This window comes from Chiloscyllium plagiosum, unplaced genomic scaffold, assembly GCF_037043375.1.
Source record: "Chiloscyllium plagiosum isolate Xiang-an unplaced genomic scaffold, Cpla_swu_hap1 HiC_scaffold_7, whole genome shotgun sequence".
Lineage (NCBI taxonomy): Eukaryota > Metazoa > Chordata > Chondrichthyes > Orectolobiformes > Hemiscylliidae > Chiloscyllium > Chiloscyllium plagiosum.
The window spans coordinates 59593637-59614883 of record NW_028270145.1 but is presented as its reverse complement, the minus strand read 5'-3'; the positions used below and the strand labels follow the sequence as shown (position 1 = coordinate 59614883).

Here is a 21247-nt window from a genome sequence, read left to right as displayed (position 1 = left end):
TCAATTTGCCTCTTACTTTTCTAAACCCTTGTGGAGATAAGCCTAGCTTGTCTAAGCTTTCCTTATAAGACAACCAAAGTATTAGTCTGGTAAATGTTCTCTGTACTGCTTCCAACACATTTATATTCTTTCTTAAATAGGAGACATATATTGTATCCGTACTCAGATGCGGTCTCATCAATGATTTGGAGATGCCGGTGTTGGACTGGGGTGTACAAAGTTAAACATTACACAACACCAGGTTATAGTCCAGCAGGTTTAATTGGAAGCACACTAGCTTTCGGAGTGACGCTCCTTCACCAGGCGATTGTGGAGGGCTTGATCGTAACACAGAATTTATAGCAAAAATTTGCAGTGTGATGTAACTGAAATTATACATTGAAAAATTGATTGTCTGTTAAGCCTTTCATCTGTTAGAATACAAACCTGTTTGACTATAACCTGGTGTTGTGTGATTTTTAACTTTGGTCTCATCAATGTCTTTTATATCTGAATAGTACACCGCTCTACTTTTCAATTTTAATTCCATTCCCCTCACAATAAATAACATTCATTAGTCTTCTGAATAATTTGCTATATCTCCATGCAACCTTTTGTGATTCATGCACAAGAAGTCCCAGATCCCTCTGCATCCCAGAGCTCTGCAGTCTCTGTCAATTTAGGTTTTATGTTTTGGGGTTGAGCTTTTCTTTTGGGTTACATGAGGTTGCATTGAATGCTTTGGAAGGATTGCCAGCAGGAGACCAAGAGAGATCCCTTACTGTTCTTACCATGGCTGACTCTCCCTCACAAAAATAAACCCAGTGTAACACCCCAGTCACAGTTTAACCACCAGGCTACTCAATTTACCTGTCCGTAGCTATGTTAAACACCCTCTTGAGATCACAGTTACTCTATTCCCAATGCCCACTGTTGACACACATCTTGTTATTGTCCAGTCAACAAACATCACATACAGGCAAGCAATAAGACAATTCCAAATGTAAGGGTTTATTTACAGTCATCAAAAGTGAACATAATCAAGATGAATAGAAGCTGCAGTTTATCCCAATAATGCAAACAAATGCTGACATGATGACCAATGACTATTTCAGATTCCATGATGGCCTGTAACACCAAGCTCTCATCTACCAGAACTGGGTGTCAATCAGGTAGAGATTTACTGCTCCCCCAGTCCCTCAGCATCTATCACATTACCTTGTTGCTTGCTGCAATTGTGCTGAGCACTGTACACCAGGATGATGTAGCGCACTCTATCTAGACTATACTGGAGGACCCCCTAAGACCTGTTCAAGCAGTGGAACTCCATTTTCAGCAGCCCTATTGTTTAGTCCATGATAACCCTGGTCAAAGCACCAGCAGTATGGTCTTTGTCCTAAACATCAATTGTGCCACAAGCCATAGTCACAGTGAGGACTCACTTTGTTAAGATCTTTTCTTTTTGAATATCTACATAAACTTTTACTATCTAGATTCATTTTTCTAGCTAGCTTTCACTCCTTTTTTCAGTCATTTTCCGCTGCCTTTACATTGTGCCCAACCTTTTGGCCTGCCACTACATCACAGTCTCTGCAACTTGGTTAATTTACACTGAGGCAAAGCTCTTTGAGCCACAAACTTTTGCTGCAGATGTGTTTGCTCTGGATTGTACTAGCATCCGGGGGCTCCGTTATGTTGCTACACTGATACCACCTGTCCACAGCCCCTAAAATGTTTTATTTAAGAACTGAATTATTTTCTTCAATTATTTACTTTACAGTTTATTTATATCAATAACTTTACCAGCATTTCCAATGCTATTTTGCCGGTTATGAATAGCATGGAACTTAAATGCTTACCAGATATTCACCAAACAGCATGCTTCTTTCCTTGTTTGAAATAAGAATGAATTCCTACAGGCTGAAAAAAAAAATAGGTAAAGCTAAGGAGCATCACCTTCATTTCTTCACCTAACTCCCTCTTTAAATGCATTCAACTCCTAAATGCTAGTACTTTGAGATGTTGTATTTATATGTTCTGAGATTTGCATTATTATCTTTTGCATAATCACTTCCTCTCATTTTCACTTAACCATGCAGTTTTAATTAATTATCTCCATTCGTAGCTATGTACTGACCATTTTGATTTATTACTATTTGCAAATTTTTCACAAAAATGTGCTCAGTCTCTTACCTGACAGTTGTAAATATTTGCAATTGTCCATTAACATAATTGGACTGACTGTAACACATATTGTAAAAGTATCTGATTCAATGCATGAATCTAACCAAGAAAGGATTGTTTTTGAATCAGAATATAAAACATATAAATGTGAAGTAGGAGTAAACTTAAACAGCCTCTTAAGTTAGCTCCACCATTCAGCTTGATCATGGCTGCCTCAGCTCCACTTACCCTCACACTTTATATAGTCTCCACTTTCCTAAAAGTCCTACAGTCTCAGACTTGTGTAAGTACAATATTGAGGCATCCATTACCTTTTAGGGTAGAGAATTTCAAAGGTGCTCAATCAGAAATGTATAAATGTTTCTCCTCATCTCAGTCTTACATGAACAGTCTTCTATCCTGAGAGTATGCTGTATTTTTCTAGATTGTCCAGGTAGAGGAACCAACCTTAGTGTCCATGATGTTAAGTCCTTTCAGAATTCTGTAAGTTTCAACGAGAGCACCTTTCATTCTATGGCATTCTAGAGAGTATATGCTCAATTTAGACAGCTCCTTATATTTGGACAATCCCCTCACTCAAGGAACTATTCCATTCAAACTTTGCTGTACTACCCCAAAACGATTACATAATTCCTTTAAAGTGGAGACCAAAACTGTACACAGTACTCCAGATGTGATCTTTCCAACATCCTGTACAACTCCAGCAATATATCTTTATTCCTGTACTCCAAACTCCTTTGCAATAAAGGCTAACATGACATTGGCTTTCCTAATTATTTGATGTAGTTGAATATTGACTTTGTTTTTTTTGTGTGAGTACATCTTCCCTCCGAGCATCAACATTTGGAAGTTTCATGCCTTTTATTAAATATATTCTGCTTTTCTGTTCTTACTTTGAACTTCCTAACTGCCATCTTTTTGCCCATGTCATTTTGCAATTTCCTTGTGTCCTCTTCACAGCTTAAATTCCAATCCAACTTCGTGTAATCAGTAAAAGCAGATAAATTACTCATGTTTTCGTTGTTTAATTTATTAAGATAAAAATGTCATTTAAACCTTGTGGAATTTGATTCAAAGTGGGGAATTTAACTATTTAGTCTTTTTCAAGTTTAACTTTAGATTTAGAGTCAGGTCTAGAATCTGTCACTAACTGAACCCATTGTAAGTTAAATTTCATTGTGAAACATGGGCCTAAGTGTCACTGGCAGTTATCTGTCAATCAGCTAAAAATCTTTTGTTTAATCGGTGTTAATAAATACAGTAGAGCCCTTTTGCGGTGCAGTGGTCGTGTCCCCACCCTAGGACCAGAGGAGTGGGGTTGTTGGTTTGAAGTCCCACTTGCTCCAGTGTTCTTAAGAAAATCTCTGAACAGATTGATTAAGAAAAAATAGATAAGTACTGGCATGAAGGACTTCTGTTGTGCAGTGATAGCTTCCCTATCTTTGAGCCAGGAGTATCTGGGTTCAAGTTTCTCCTGCTCCAGAGGTGTATAATAACTTCTCTGAACAAGTTGATTGGAACATATCTTTAATTACTGTAGTTTGATGGTTTGTGTGGTGCAGTGGTAGTGTCTCTACTTCTGAGAGAGGAGACTAGGGTTCAAGACCCAGCTGCTCTAGAGATGTGTAGAGATCTAGAGATTTGAACAAGTTAATTAGGAAATATCTTAATTGATGCAGCAGGATGCTAAGCTAAGCTAACTGTGACTCATCAGAGTCTTTGTACATAAGAGAGAGTCTTTTAAATTGCATGGTCAGACAATGCTGGAGTGAGACGGCATAGAGTGCTCCATGGGGATTTGAATCAAAGTGAAGAGTTGAAGTGTGTGGCAGAAAGAGGTGGCTTAAATCAGGTTTATTGCAAAAAGTTAAGCTTGCTGAATGGGTAGCTCAGTGAAGGATTGACAGAGGAGTTCCTTAGTGATGCTGTTTGAGATTGTGTCACAAAAAATATAAATTATTGAAACAAACCATTACAAGAAAAATAACTTTATAGTAAATAACACAAAAGTAAGATCATGGTATAGTAGTAATAAAGAATAAAATACAGAGGGTTTTTTTGTGTTTGTATGGCGAGATCATGATCCAGTTAGGAAGAAGTGTCTGAGAGTTGTCACATGGCCTTCTCGAAGGAGAAGTATGTCAGATAACAAAAACACCACTGTTTTCAGCAGTTTTCTTTTCAGCACTCTGTGTTTGTATTTAAATTACAGTGGGGCAGATCAGCCAAGTGGGTGTATAACCTATTGGATGTGGGGAATCATGGAGTCAAGAGTCACAGAGGTGCAGCATAGAAACATACCCTTCAGTCCAACTCATCCATGTCGTCCAGATATCCAAAATTAGTCTAGTCCCATTGGCCCATATTCCTCAAAACTCTTCCTATTCATATACCCATACAGTGGCCTTTTTAAATGTAACTGTCCCAGCCTCCACCACTTCGTCTGCAGCTCATTCCATTCGTGCACCACCCTCTACGTGAAAACATTTAATGGGATACCACAATGAACTATATGTTTAGCGTGTTCAGAGAAATGGCCTCATTACAGAGTAGGGGCATCCAGACGGAATAGGAAGAGGTGATTTCCAGTCAGGTAGTGCATGAGTCCCCTGAGTCCTACTCACCACATAGGTTTTCAGTCTTGACCTTGTTGAAGGCTGTGGTTCCTCCAAGGAGTAAAGAGATTGCTAAACCCGTGGCAATGTGGGTGACCCAGCTGTTTAGGTGGAAAGGAAGATGAATGGGAAAGCTGTCCTATTAGGGGAAGAGAAAGGCATGTCTGTGGCTATAGATGTGACTGCAGGATGATGTGTTGCCACCCTCATGCCATGGTTAATGTGTCACAGTGCCCATAGGGCACGCTACAGACAGAGGGTAAGCAACTAGAAATCATGGTTTATATTGGTCCCAATGACATGCATTTAAAAGGGGATGTGGTATTGTAGTCAGAATTTAGGGAACTTACGTTTAAAACAGTTAGAAAGAGTACCTCAAAAGTACTTATTTCTGGATTACTTCCAGTGCCACTTGCAAGAGAGTGCAGAAAGAGTGGGATAAGATCAATGAACGTATGGTTGGAAAATGGTGCAAGAAGAAAGGCTTTAGATATCTTAGACACTGGGACTGGCTTTGGGGAGGTAGAACCTGTAAAAGCCAGGCAGATTTCATCTGAGCAGAACTGACACTGAGTTCCTTGTGTGTGTATCATTTTGCTACTTCATTTTACGAAGCTGCATCAGGACACTATTCAAAAGGGCCACAACACACTGCAGTACACCAGGACTGCAAAAGGAAGAAGAGGAACACCTATACAAGGTATTCGCCAAAAACGGATACCCGCGCAACTTCATCAGCAGATGCCTAAGAGAAAGACCACGGAACGAGGACATACCACAACCAAAAGGACTAGCCACACTACCATACATCAGGAGCATCTCAGAACTGACTGCCAGACTACTGCGACCCCTAGGACTCATAACGGCACACAAACCAACAGCCACGCTCAGACAACAACTCACCAGAACGAAGGACCCGATACCCAACATGAGCAAGACGAATGTAGTGTACAAAATACCATGCAAGGACTGCACTAAACACTATATAGGACAAACAGGAAGACAGCTAACAATCCGCATACATGAACATCAACTAGCCACGAAATGACACGACCAGCTATCCTTAGTAAACACACACGCAGACAACAAGCAACATGAATTCGACTGGGACAACACTACTATCATAGGGCAAGCCAGACAGAGAACAGCCAGGGAATTCCTAGAGGCATGGCATTCATCCACAAACTCCATCAACAAACACATCGACCTGGACCCAATATACCAACCACTACAGCGGACAGCTGAAACTGACAACCAGAAGCGGCAGGGACAGACCACTATAAACACCGGAGGAAACATCAAAGAAGCGCTTCGCAGGAGGCTCCCAAGCACTGATGATGTCGCCTAGCCAGGGGACGAAACGTTTGCAACAAAAACTTCCAGCTCGGCGAACAGAACCACAACAATGAGCACCCGAGCTACAAATCTTCGCACAAACTTTGAACATTTTGCTACTGCTTTTAGGAGAGGCTTTAACTGAGCAGGGGTGTGGGAAACAGGAGATTATATCAGTGTAATACAAAATTTCACAAGACTGAAGGGGTGGGAGTCTGGAAATCACTACCTGGAAGGTTGGTTGGGTCCACTCCATTTTAAATATGCCTTTGTTTAGCTGCCAATCCTCCATTAGTAAATGTTAAATAAAATACTATGGCGTGACCACCATTCAAGCACCAGAGAGTTGCTGCAGTAATGTAAAGTCATAGTAGAACAGCTACATTTAGCTTACAAGCCACAACAGAAGTCTTAATCTATTTTAAGCCTTAAGCATAAATGAAACTGTTCCATAATGATTGTGTTACGTCGGTAAACAGCAACAGTAGTAGAGAAATGCACTGTAGATGAAACGCATTAGTTATGTGCAAGTTCAGACTTAGTCCTAAAATACACACAATTTAATTCAGATTTGAGAGTTCAAGTAGAGTTCCACCATTGTTGCTGGAGGGAAGCAAAACATTAATTTCCCGACTGCAAAATTGAAATATGAATCCTAATCTTTTCTTAGATACCACTGCAAGGAAAATCCAAATCATTTCAAAGGAATTTTGACTTGCAAATTTATCTGTAAATGAAGCAATGCTTTTGGTCTGGTTTAGGTGGATGGATTATTTTCACTTGCAAATTTGTTACTGTTAAGGAGAATAGCTTTTTATTTTCTATCCACTGACATAAGAATGCTTTTTGTAAAAAAAAAGTTTCAATGTCCATTCCTTATCATAGACCTGATCTTTAGATTGCTTAATTTTGTTTCTTGGATTGAGAATTGACAGTTGTTAAGTAAAATATTAGGAATGATATAGTTTAAAAAGGCAATTTTGAAGGCTATTGAAACATCCCTCCATTGCAATACCGAATCTGTCACATAAGCTGTCCATTGCTACCTAAAAAAAACCCCTTAACTAACCATTATCTAATTTTCAATGCTGTTGAAAGCAGATTGGCATACCATATTTGTGTTAGGAACTGCACCAGAGATTACATCATTGCCATTAAAGAAATATGTGGCACTCATGAACTCGAGCATATCGCAGAGCCTCTTGTGATCTGGAAAATGTATATGGTGACCCACGGCTTGTATAACATCACAATTTGTATATGTATATGTACACTACCTTCTGGGCAGAATGGACGGAAGATAGGAAAAAATTGCGGCTGTAAGAGCTACTCCTTTTTTGAGGTATTTTTGGTGTTGGAAGTGATTTCCTTGAATTGTAGGAGCAGCAATTACTGGTTTATATGCTGTTACATTGTTTTGGAACTTTGGAGGAAAAAAGATCAAAACAACGTGGGCGGCACGGTGGCACAGTGGTTAGCACTGTTGCCTCACAGCGCCAGAGACCCGGGTTCACTTCCCGCCTCAGGCGACTGACTGTGTGGAGTTTGCACGTTCTCCCCGTGTCTGCGTGGGTTTCCTCCGGGTGCTCCGGTTTCCTCCCACAGTCCAAAAGATGTGCAGGGCCAGGTGAATTGGCCGTACTAAATTGCCCGTAGTGTTAGGTAAGGGGTAAATGTAGGGGTATGGGTGGGTTCGCTTCGGCGGGTCGGTGTGGACTTGTTGGGCCGAAGGGCCTGTTTCCACACTGTAATGTAATCTAATCTTGGAGTTTGCACATTCTCCCCGTGTCTGCGTGGGTTTCCTCCGGGTGCTCCGGTTTCCTCCCATAGTCCAAAGATGTGCACGTCAGGTGAATTGGCCATGCTAAATTGCCCGTAGTGTTAGGTAAAGGGGTAAATGTACGGGAATGGGTGGGTTACGCTTCGGCGGGTCGGTGTGGACTTGTTGGGCCGAAGGGCCTGTTTCCACACTGTAAGTAATCTAAAAAAAAACGGCACTTTCGAAAAGTGGAAGACAGACAAAGTACAAAGAACAAAGAAAATTTACAGCCCAGGTACAGGCCCTTCAGGTCTCCAAGCCTGAGCCAATCCAAATCTACTGTCTAAACCTGTAGTCCAATTCCTAAGCATCTGTATCTCTCTGCTCTCCATTTACTCATGCATCTGTCCAGCGACTACACGATCAGAGAAAGAAACCTACACTGCTGTCTGACATAGAAGTGAATCTGCACAGTTACTGCCTTTGCTGTTTGAGTTCAAGCATCTCTGGACATCGGAGGAAACTTAACAACAGCAAAATTAACAACTGACCTTAGACAAACCTGTGTGGGGAGAGCTCACAGCACAGGATCAGTTACGAGCATAGCTTTTGAGTGTACCCTTGTTGTAAATCTACAATAGTGAGTACAGCAGGTTCTTTCTTGATGAGATCAGTCTCTTGATTAAATTTTAAAATTATAAACCGTAGCTAGGAGAGGGAGTCCCTATTGCAAACAAATATGCTGTTTTGGAATATGTTGGGGGTGATGGACTCTCAGGGGAATGTAACATGAACAGCCAAGCTCCTGGCACCAAGTTTAGCTCGAATGTAATGAGGGGTACATCGGGTTCCAAGTATCAATTGTGATAGGGGACTCCCTAGTCAGAGGCGCAGACAGACATTTTTGCAGCCGGCAGCAAAAAGTCAGAATGATGTGTTGCCTCCCTGATGCCAGGATCAAAGATATCTCTGAGAGGGTGCAGAATGTTTCAAAGGGGAGAGGGATCAGCAGGAGGTCATTGTACACATTGGAACTAATTACATAGGAAGTGAAAAGGATGAGATTCTGAAGGGAGAATATTGAAAGTTAGGCAGGAATTTAAAAAGGAGGTCCTCAAGGTTAGTAATATCTGGATTACTCCCGGTACTACAAGCTACTGTGGGTAGGAATAGGAGGTTAGACCAGATGAATGCGTGGCTGAGGAGCTGGCGCATGGGAGAAGGATTCATATTTTTGGATCACTGGAATCTCTTCTGGGTAGAAGTGACCTGTACAAGGAGGACAGGTTGCATCTGAAATGAAAGAGAACTAATATACTGGCAGGGATATTTGCGAGAGCTGCTTGGGAGGATTTAAACTAGTAAGATGGAGGTGGGGAGGAGGGTGGGGGTGGGGGTGGGGGTGGAGGTGGGACCAGGGAGATAGTGAGGAAAGAGATAAATCTGAGACTGGTACAGTTGAGAAAAGAAGCGAGTCAAACAGTCAGGACAGGCAGGAACACAGCAGAAAACAAGATAGAACTGATAAATTAAACTGTGTTTATTTTAATGCAAGAGGCCTAACAGAGAAGATAGATGAACTCGGGGCATGGTTAGGGACATGGGACTGGGATATCATAGCAATTACAGAAACATGGGTCAGGGATGGACAGGACTGGCAGCTATATGTTCCAGGATACAAAGGATAGAAAGGGAGGCAAGAGAGGAGGGGGAGTGGCATTTTTGATAAGGGATAACATTACAACTGTACTTAGGGAGGATACTCCTGGGAATATATCCAGGGAAATTATCTGGGTAGAACTGAGAAATAGGAAAGGGATGATCACTGTATTGGGATTGTATTATAGACCCCCTAATAGTCAGAGGGAAGTTAAGAAACAAATTTGACAGGAGATCTCAGTTATCTGTCAGAATAATGGGGTGGTTATGGTCGGGAATTTTAACGTTCCAAACAGAGACTGGGATTGCCATAGTGTTAAGGGTTTAGATGGAGAGGAATTTGTTAAGTGCGTACATGAAAATGTTCTGATTCAGTATGTGGATGTACCTACTAGAGAAGGTGCAAAACTTGACCTACTCTTGGGAAATAAGGCAGGGCAGGTGACTGAGGTGTCAGTGGGGAAGCACTTTGGTGCCAGAGATCATAATTCTATTAGTTTTAAAATAGTGATTGAAAAGGATAGACCAGATCTAAAAGTTGAAGTTTTAAATTAGAGGAAAGCCAATTTTGACGGTATTAGGCAAGAACTTTCAAAAGCTGATTGTGGCAGATGTTCGTAGGTAAAGGGACAGCTGGAAAATGGGAACTTCAAAAATGAGATAACGAGAGTCCATAGACAATATATTCCTGTTAGGGTGACAGGCGAGGATGGGAGGTATAGGGAATGCTGGGTGACTGGAGAAAAAGAAGAAAGCATATGTCAGGCCCAAGGAATCCAAGGAAAGTGATGGGACCAGACAGAATAGCATGCTGTGCACTCAGAGCATACACAGGTCTTCTTGGACATCTTCAATCTCTCCCTGCCACAGGCCACTGTCCCAGCCTGTTTCAAGAGGGTCAACATCATCCCTGTGCCCAAGAAGGCTCATGTAGCATGTCTCAATGTCTACTGCCCAGTGGCCCTAACTTGGGTGGTTATGAAGTGCTTTGACAGGCTGGTCATGACATTAATCAACTCCAGCCTCTCCACTACTCTTGACCCACTCTAATGTGCCTATCGGACCAATAGATCTACGACAGATGCCCTTCACTCCTCCCTAGAACATCTTGACACCGAGGAGGAAGTGAGGACTGCAGATGCTGGAGATCAGAGCTGAAAAATGTTGCTGGAAAAGTGCAGCAGGTCAGGCAGCATCCAAGGAGCAGGAGGATCAACGTTTCGGGCATAAGGATTCCTGAAGAAGGGCTTATGCCCAAAACGTCGATTCTCCTGCTCCTTGAATGCTGCCTGACCTGCTGCGCTTTTCCAGCAACACATTTTTCAGATCTTGACACCAAGAACAGCTACATAAGAACTCTACTCATTGACTACAGTTCTGCCTTCAACACTATTATCCCCTCAAGACTGATTACTAAACTTAGTGATCTCGGACTAAGCCCCACTCTCTGCAACTGGATCCTCAGTTTCCTGACCCACAGCCCACAATCACTGAAGATTGGGGACAATATTTCAACTTCATTAACACTGAACACGGGACCTCCGCAGGGGTGCAGACTCAGCCCCTACTTTACTCACTGTATACCCATGACTGCCTTGCCAAATACCAGATGAATGCCATTTACGAATTCGCCGATGACACCACCATAGTCGGTCAAATCTCAGATTGCGATGAAATAGACTACAGACGGGAGGTGGAAGACCTGGAAAAATGGTGCGCTGAGAACAACCTAGTCCTCAATGCCGGCAAAATCAAGGAACTCATTATTGACTTTTGGTGGGATGTTATTCATGCCCCCTACACATGACCAGCACAGAGGTGGAACGAGTAGAGAGTGTCAAGCTCCTGGGAATGGTCATCCACAACAAGCTTTCTTGGACTTTTCATGTGTTCACACTGGTTACAAAGGGCCAACAACATCTCTTCTTCCTCAGGTAGCTGAGAAAATTTGGCATTATGGCGAATACCCTTGCTAACATTTATAGGTGTGCCATCGAGAGCATTCTATCTGGATGTATCACTATCTGGTATAGCAACTGTACCATTCAAGATCGGAGACGGTTACAGAGAGTGGTGAACTCATCCTGGACAATCACAAAGGCCAACCTCCCATCTATAGAATCCATCTACCAGGCCTGCTGTCAAGGAAAGACCATCAGCATTCTCAAAGATCCATCCCACCTGGCAATGTCTTTCTACAATCTCTACCATTGGGGAGAAGGTACAGAAGCCCGAACAGACGTACCAGCCGGTTTCAAAACAGTTTCTACTTACTGTTGTTAGAATACTTAATGGAGTCACAAACTCTTAACATTCGCCTGTACCTGTGTTTTTGTTTTTGCCACTTTTACCTATTATTTACTTACCTATGCTATTTAATTCTGTGATCTGCCTGTATTGCTCGCAAGACAAAGCTTTTTACTATGCCTTGGTACACGTGACAATAAATTCAATTCATTTCAATTCAAGGAATAAACAGCAGAGCTTGAATGAATCCTTGGAAGAGTATCAAGGCAGTATGAGTATGTTTAAGAGGGAAATCAGGAGGGCAAAAAGGGGACATGAGATAGCTTTGGCAAATATGGTTAAGAAAAATCCAAAAGGGATTTTATAAATATATTAAGGACAAAAGAATAACTAGGGAGAGAATAGGGCCCCTCAAAGATCAGCAGGGCAGCCCATGTGTGGAACCACAGGAGATGGGGGAGATACTAAACAAGTATTCTGCATCTGACATCTACCACCCTCTGAGAAAAAGAACTGGAAATGACATCACCAACCCAAGGAAACCCAAAACACATAAGTGGAAAGCAGATCATAACACCAACGTTTCATCGGAGGCTCACTGATGAATTTGGTGACGCAATGTCTGAAAATGTGCCTTCCAGCTCAATTAACAAACTCACATCTGTTTTGCATTAGTGTTTATTGTGGAGAAGGACATGGAAGATATAGAATGTAGGGAAATAGATGGTGACATCTTGAAAAATGTCCATATTACAGAGGACGAGGTGCTGGATATCTTAAAATGCATAAACGTGGATAAATTCACGTGATCTGGTGTACCCAAGAACTCTGTGGGAAGTGAGGGAAATAATTGCTGGGCCTCTTGTTGAGATATTTGTATCATCGATAGTCACAGGTGAGGTGCTGGAAGACTGGAGAGTAGCTAACGTGGTGTCACTATTTAAGAAAGGTGGTAAGGACAAGCCAGAGAACTATAGACCGATGAGCCTGACATTGGTGGTGGGCACGTTGTTGGAGGGTATCCTGAGGGACAGAATTTACATGCATATGGAAAGGCAAGGACTGATTAGGGATAGTCAACATGGCTTTGTGCGTGGGAAATCATGCCTCATCAAGTTGATTGAGTTTTTTGAAGAAGTAACAAAGAGGATTGATGAGGGCAGAGCGATGGACATGATCTATACAGAATTCAGTAAGACATTCAACAAGCTTCCTCATGATGGACTGGTTAGGAAGATTAGATCTCATGGAATACAGGGAGAACTAGCCATTTGGATACAGAACTGGCGCAAAGATAGAAGATAGAGGGTGGGGGTGGAGGGTTGCCTTTCAGATTGGAGGCCTGTGACCAGTGGAGTGCCACAAGGATCAGTGCTGGGTTCACTACTTTTTGTCATTTATATAAATGATTTCAATGTGAACATAGGAGGTATAGTTAGCAAGTTTGCAGAGGACACCAAAAGTGGAGGGGTAGTGGACAGTGACAAAGGTTAACTCAGATTACAACGGGTCTACAATGGGCTGAGAAATGGCAGATAGAGCTTTATTTAGATAAATGTGAGGTGCTGCATTTTGGGAAGGCAAATCAGAGTAGGACTCAATGCGCTTAATAGTAAGATCCAATGGAGTATTGCTGAACAAAGAGACCTTGGAGTGCAAGTTCATAGTTCCTTGAAAGTGGAGTTGCAGGTAGATAGGATAGTGAAGGTAGCTTTTGATATGCTTTCCTTTATTGGGCAGAACTTTGAGTATAGGAGTCGGGAGCTAACATTGGGGCTATCCAGGACATTGGTTCGGCCACTTTTGGAATATTGTGTACAATTCTGGTCTCCCTCCTGTTGGAAGGTTGTTGTGAAACTTGAAAAGGTTTGCAAAAGATTTACAGCGATGTTGCCAGAGCTGGAATATTTGAGCTAAAGAGAGAGGTTGTATAGGCTAGATCTGTTTTCCCTGGAGCGTCGGTGGCTGAGGGGTGACCTTATAGAGATTTTTAAAATCATGAGGGTCATAGATAGGGTAAATAGATGAGGTCTTTTCCCTTGAATGGGGGAGTCCAGAACTAGAGGACATAAGTTTAGGGTGAGAGGGGAAAAATTCAAATGGGACCTGAGGAGCAATTTTTTCACGCAGAGGGTAGTACGTGTATGGAATGAACTGTTACAGGAAGTGGTGGAGGCTGGTATAATTACAACATTTAAAAGGCATTTGGATGGGTATATGAATAGGAAGGGTTTGGAGGGATATGGGCCAAATGCTGGCAAATGGGACTAGATTAGTTTAGGATATCTGGTTGGCATAGACAGGTTGGACCAAAAGGTCTGTTTCAGTGCTGTACATCTCTATGACTCTATGACTGTAACAGATTGGCAGTCTTCTTGCTCTATCGCAGACTCACGAATATCTGAATTACAAGCTGGAGTAGCCTACTTTGCCTCTCGAGGTGGTTTAATTGTTTAAGAAGATCATGGCTGATCTGATTACTCTACGTTCCTGTGTACACCTTGAAAGCATTTTTACTCTTGCTTATCAAGAATCTATCCATTATTGCCTTAAAAATATGAAAAAGGTGGTGCTTCCATTGTTTTTAAGGAAAAGAGTTTCAATTACTCAAGAATTTCTGAGAGAACAATTCTCTTCATCTCCATCTCATATAGGTGACTCCTTATTTTTAAACAGTAACCCCCAATTGTCGGTTCACTCACAAGAGGAAATTTTGTTTTCATATGCACCCAATCAAGAGCACTCAGTACTTTATGTTTTAATCAAGTTGCCTTTTACTCTTCTAAATTCTATTAGAATCAAACTTAATATGTCCAACCTTTCTTCACAAGAGAACCTGTCCATTCCAGACATTAATCTAGAAGACCTGCTCTAATTTGCTTCCAATGTATTTATTCCTTGCTTTGAATAGAATAATGTGTACTGAATACACTATTCCAGATGTGGTCTCAATAATGCCCTACATAACTGAAGCATAATATCCTACTTTTATATTTAATTCCTCCCAAAAATAATAACATTCTGCAATATTTTCTCTTTGCTTTCTGAATTATTTTTCATACGGGCATACCAACCTATTGTGATTCATGGAACAGGGCACCCAAATCATTCTGCATTTCAGAGCTTCACAATATCTCACCATTGAGATAATATGCTGCTTTTTTATTGCTCCTGACAAAATAGGCAAATTTACATTCTCCCAATATGATATCCCTCAAGACATAGGGACTTGTCAGCCCTCAGCTCCAACAATTTGTTCAGTGCCACTTCCCTGGTGATTGTAATTTTCTTATATTTCTCCCTCCTTTACATTTTCGGTTTTACAACTATTTCGTGGATGTTACTCATATCCTCTATAATGAAAGCTGATGCAAAATACATGTTCAATTAAAAACAAAGTGCTAGAAAAACTCAGCAGCATCTGTGGAGATGGAAACAGAGTTAATGATGAGTCCAATATGACTCTTCTTTAGAACTCACTTGCATTCCAAGGAGGAGTCTTATTGGACTCAAAATATTAATTGCTTCTCTCACCACAAATGCTGCCAGATCTGCTGAGTTTCTCAAGCAGTACTTTGTTTTTATACCTGTTCAATTAATCTGCCATTTCCTTATTTTGACTTTGTAAATCTATTTTAGGTAGCCATATAAACTCTTGCTATTTGTTTTAATAAATCTAACTGGCTTTCTCTTGTGCTCTAATTTTTTTCTTCTGCACTAATTTTTAGTTATTCTTATCTTTTTTAATATTCTGTCCAATCTTCTAATCTTTGTGCAATTATACACTTTTTCTTTATCCGTGCATTTTTTTAGTTAAATACAAATGGTGGTTGTTCCATGGCTATTTTCTTTCTTGAAATGTATTGATTCTGTCCATTTTGAAATATTGCTTTGAATGCCAGCTCTACATTGCTATTGACCTAATAATTAACCTTATTTGCCGATTCAGCAAACTTAGCTTGTTCTGTTTTCACACTCTCATAATTGCCTTTATTTAATGTTAAAATACTCATCCTGGATCCACTCTTGTTTGCCTCAAACTAAATGTAAAATGCAGTGATACTATGATCATTGGTGCTGAGGGGGCACTTTCACTCTAAGGTAACTAATTCATCTTATGTCCCTGCACACTGCCAAGCCTAATATAGCCTACTGTCTGTTTGGCTCCGAAATGTACTGTTTTAAGTAACTCCCAAACTATTCAATAAAATCACCATTTAGACTACCTTTGCCTAATTTATTTTCCAATCTATATGCAAATTAAATCTCCTATGAAGATTGCTAAACTTGTCTTGCATGCTCCATTATTTTTTCCCTATATTTCAGCCTACCACATGGCAACAGTTAAAGGGCCTATACACTACTCCCACAAGTGGCTTCTTGCTGTTTATCACTTTCATTTTGATGCAAATCCCTCCTTCATCTTGGTTTCCTAAACTTAGATCATTCCTATTTATTATGCTACTATCAGTAGTAAATACTAGAGCACATGCTGACCTCCACCCCGCTCCCCAACACATACCTTCACTGCACCCCCACGCATACACAAACACACACACACTTTTTCACAGCTTCCTATCCTTTCTCAATGTCTGGTACCCTTCATTATACAGGTACCAATCTGTCATCCTGGAACCATGACCCTGTGATGCCTATCAATTTGTACTTGGTGATTCTATTTTTGTGATCAGTTCATCTAATTTGTTTCAAAAGCCATACGTTTTTTGATACAGAGCTTTTAGTTTTGACTTTTTATTGTTTTTGTCACCTCTAACCTTATATGTTCATTTCACTGTATGACTGGCCCTCTCTGTCTGTTCCTGTCATAGCCTGTATCATCAGTTTTTATATTGATATCTTTCTTTCTTGCCTTTTGTCTATTCTCAGATGTAATACATCTTCCCAAATGTGATTCTGTGGTCCTACTATTTAGTTTAAAACCATTGTGACTCACCCATTTATACAGGTCACTAAAACACTGATACCAACGTGATCCTAGTACTGGTGCCAGTATCACACAACCCAGAACTAACTTCTACTGTACAAGACTTTGCCATATTTCTCTAATCTTATTTGCTCAATACCAATTTACACATGATTCAGGCAATAATCCAGAGATTATTATTTTTGTGGCTCTGCTTCTTAGTTTACTTTCTTAATTCTAATACTGACGATGCAGAACCTCTCTCCTTGTCTTGCAAATGTAATTGGAAGCTACATGGACCTCGACAAATGGATCTGCCCCTCCCATTCCAAGTTCATATCCAGATTTCTCAAACTGGGTAGCATAGCCTTCTAACTCTCACATTCACCAAAGAACAGAACAATTCCCCTTACTATACTGTGCTCTACTACCACTATTTTCTTTTCTCCCACCACTTGAATTGCTTCCTGTCTCACAGTACCATGATCAGTTAGCTCATCAACCCTGCAGTTCTTATGCTCTTCCAAACTTGCTGAGAGAACCTCAAATGTTTTGGATAACTGCATAGACTGATGCTCCTGCGCTCCTAGTCTCAGGATCCCTTTAGCTGCTTCACTCACATTCACACAACTCTTTCCCTGAACAGTGGCCCTATCCTAAAGGGATGTGACTGCTTCCTCGGATTAGGTATCTAGTTAATATTCCCCTGTATTAGTGCCTACATTGTGTCTAATTCAAAACATCTAAGCTGAAATTTCTCTAGCTGTGAACAATTACCATATAAATATTTGCTGTGCACTATACTGGCATCTGAGAGTTCCTACATGCAGCAGTCATGACACCTCACATGTACTGCAAACTTTTATTAGTTCACTACATAATTTCATTCTTTTTTAAACATATTTTGTTAACTTTACCATCCAATCCCATTCAATTTAAAACCTTAGGAATAATACAGACATTGACTATTTACAAGATAGCAAATGTTTGTTAGCTTCTCCTGTATTGGAATAATATTGTTTTACTCAACAAACACCCAGCACCCTAGTAAAGTCCCTTATCAATACGCTGAAATGCCCTTATCAATACGCTGTGAGTTAGGTCAGCCCAGCTACAGAAACAAACAGTTAACGCTGATTTCCTTAATTAGTTAGCTTCAGCAACTCTCAGATATAGACCTGGTTCACCACTGCTTAAACCTGGATGAAACTTAGAATTTAAACAATAGATTATATTTAAATGTTAAATATGAAAACAAATTACATTTTAAAGACATTAAGAATTTCTTTAGTCTCCAGATTCCCAACACATTGTTCAAAGTTGTGCTGAGTTACTTGAAAATTACTTCACACAGCCTTTGGGGATCAAAGGGGCAATTGAGGTGCCCTCCCTGATTATCAAGACTTGCTGTAATGTGTTCAGATTCCCATGGGCAGAGGCATTATATTTGGTCCTTAAAGAATTTGAACCTAGTTATAACCCTGAATATTGGAAACAGTTGAGAAGGAACTTATTATAACATTATGACACAGATGCACATGATCACTCATTACAATAAGGCCAGTCATTTTGCTGCAGTTAGTAAGTTATATTATATTGGAAGCAATTTTAGTATTATATAAGTCTATCTCTGGCAAGCTTGACTCTTCAGAGTAAAAAAACCAATATGAATCGAGTTAAGAAAAATGTCCACATCTCAAAATGAACCACAGAACATCACAACTCCTGGTCTCATTAAGTTCAAACCCCACATACTTCAACTACCTGATCCTCATTATGGTTTGGAGATGCCAATGTTGGACTGGGGTGTACAAAGTTAAAAATCACACAATGCCAGGTTATAGTCCAACAGGTTTTTGGAAGCACTAACTTTCAGAATGCTGCTCCTTCATCAGGTGATTGTGGAGAATAAGATTGTAAGAGACAGAATTTATAGCAAACATTTACAGTATGCTGTAACTGTTATAATATATTGAAAAAGACCCAGATTGTTTGTTAAGTCTCTCATCTTTTAGAAGACCATGTTGGTTTCAGTTCTTTCATATGTAAATCACAAAACCTTTTTTAAAAAGTTACACTCTCAAGTGCACTTTAACAATTGGTGTCATGTCGGCCCAAATAAGGTATTGAAGGTGTTAACTGCCTGTGAGACTGTCTGTGTCACAATGGTCAGACTGTTTCTAATCTAAAGAGACGGATTTACAGAATCCTGCATAGATTCATGCATATTTTGAGCAAAGCAAAATGTAATTCTGCAAGTACAAATTCACCCCACAAACTTATATATGTATGTGTGCATGTGACTGTGTGTGGTGGGATGGTGGGGATTATGAGTGTCTGTAAGAGGGTGTGTGTATGTGTGTGAGTGTCAGTGTAAAGGGGTTTAAGTCTGTGAGAGGATGTGTGTGGGAGTGTATGTGTGAGTGTATGAGAGAGGGTCTGAGAGAGTGAGTGTGTGTGTAGGAGTGTCTGTGTGTGTGTCTGTGTTTGTGCAGAGTGCAATGGGGTCACCTCCAGTGTGACATGAACCCAATGTCCTGGTTGAGGCCATCCCCATCCCTGCAGGGTAGGTACACCTCCCACCACGTAAGTGGCAGGTACTCATGCAACTCAGCCAACATTGTCTAACTGCAGGCAAGGATGCCCTGAGGCATGGTACATTGGCGGGACCAAACAGAGACTACGGCAACGGATGAATGGACACCGCACAGCAATCAACAGACAGGAGTGCTCCCTCCCAGTTGGAGAACACTTCAGCGGTCCGGGACATTCGGCATCCGATATTCGGGACAGGCAACAACAAAGAGTGGCTGAACAGAGGGTGATAGCCAAGTTCAGTACCCATGGGGATGGCCTCAACCGGGACCTTAGGTTCATGTCACACTATAGGTGACCCCATTGCATTAGACACACACAGACAGATGGACACACACAGACACAGACAGACAGACACACACACAGACACAAACACACTCAGACCCTCTCTCATACACTCACACATACACTCCAACACACATCCTCTCATAGACTTAAACTTCTTTACACTGACACTCACACACATACACACACTCTCTCACAGACACTCATAAACCCTCCCGCCCGGCCACCCCCTCCCCCCCTCCAACCCCCACCTCCTCCACCCCTCCACCCACCTCACACCCCCCCCAATCACACACAAATACACATATAAGTTGTGGGGTGAATTTGTACTTGCAGAATTACATTTTACTTTGCTCAAAAACTGCATGTATCCATGTGAGATTCTGTCAATCCATTTTTAGTTAGAATAATTCTGACCATTGTGGCGCAGAGAGCCTCACAGGGAGTTAACACCTTCAATACCTTGTCTGGGCCAACCTGACACCAACTGTTAAAGTGCACTTGAGAAAGCAACTTTTAAAAAAGAGTTTTGCGATTTACATGTGAAAGAACTGAAACCAATATGGTCATTCTAAAAGATGAGAGACTTAACAAACAATCTGGGTCTTTTTCAATATATTATAACAGTTACATCACACTGTAAACTTTTGCTATAAATTCTGTGTCTTACAATCTTATTCTCCACAATCACCTGATGAAGGAGCAGCGCTCTGAAAGCTCGTGCTTCCAAATAAACCTGTTGGACTATAACCTGGTGTTGTGTGATTTTTAACTTTGATCCTCATTATGTAATTAAACATTTGTCTCACCACAATAATTCTAACTTTTGCAAAATAATTTGCACCATGTGCATGAGCTCTGAAGATTTTCTTTTCCTGAACAACCAAATAAATGAGTTCCTTGTTTACTGACATTTGTGAAATTTCTCTTCAGCATCTTCTACTGTCAATTACAGCACATTAACTAGTCAGCCAAGCAATACAAAGCTGTTTGTAACAGAATTCTTCATGAATAACACAGAAGAAACTGCCTTAGGTCTTTATCAAAATGTAATCTGAAAATAATTTGTTCAAAGTTAAAAGTGAATAAGCTAGCTTCATTGGGGGTGAGGGTGGGGTTGGGGTGGGAAGGTGGGAGGAGGAGGTAGGGAGGTGATGGCCTAGTGGGGACCTGGGTTTAAATCCTGCTATGGCAGATGGTGGTATTTGAATTCAATTTTAAAAATCTGGAATTAGGTGTCCAATGATGACCATGAATCCATTGTCAATTGTCAGATGAGCCCATTTGGTTCATTAATGTCCTTCAGGGAAAAACACTAGCATCCTTACCTGGTCTGGCAGGAGACTGGAAGAACACCGCAAGCTGGACAGCATCAGGAGGTGCAGAAGTCAACATTTTGGGTGTAACCCTTCTTCAGGACTGGGGTGGGTGTGGGGGGAGCCACAGATAAAGGGGGAGGTGATGAAATGGGGATAGGTGAAGACAGGTATAGGGTACGAGCTAGTTGGTCAATGGGAGGAAGGAATCCGGTTGGTGGCAAGAAGCAGTGGAAGGGAGGGGGAAGGACTGGGAAGGGAGTTGGAGATGGGGAGGGGGTTTATTTGAAATTGGAGAACTCAATGTTGAGTCGTCCGGGCTGTAGGGTGCCCAGGCGGAAGATAAGTT

At 41.1% G+C, this 21247-nt stretch overlaps 1 protein-coding gene across 2 annotated transcripts in view; it reads right to left on the bottom strand.

Moving 5' to 3' along the window:
* The window catches only part of arl6ip6 (ARF like GTPase 6 interacting protein 6), a 140403-nt gene that overhangs the window by 55417 nt on the left and 63739 nt on the right, over positions 1-21247 (bottom strand). Inside the window, exon 4 of one of the 2 annotated variants that reach the window (XM_043693771.2) lies at positions 1839-1892. The exons of the other annotated variant lie outside the window; for it this stretch is intronic. Coding sequence (XP_043549706.1) covers positions 1839-1892 — 54 coding nt within the window. The remainder of the gene's footprint in view (positions 1-1838; positions 1893-21247) is intronic. 2 annotated transcript variants of the gene reach the window in all.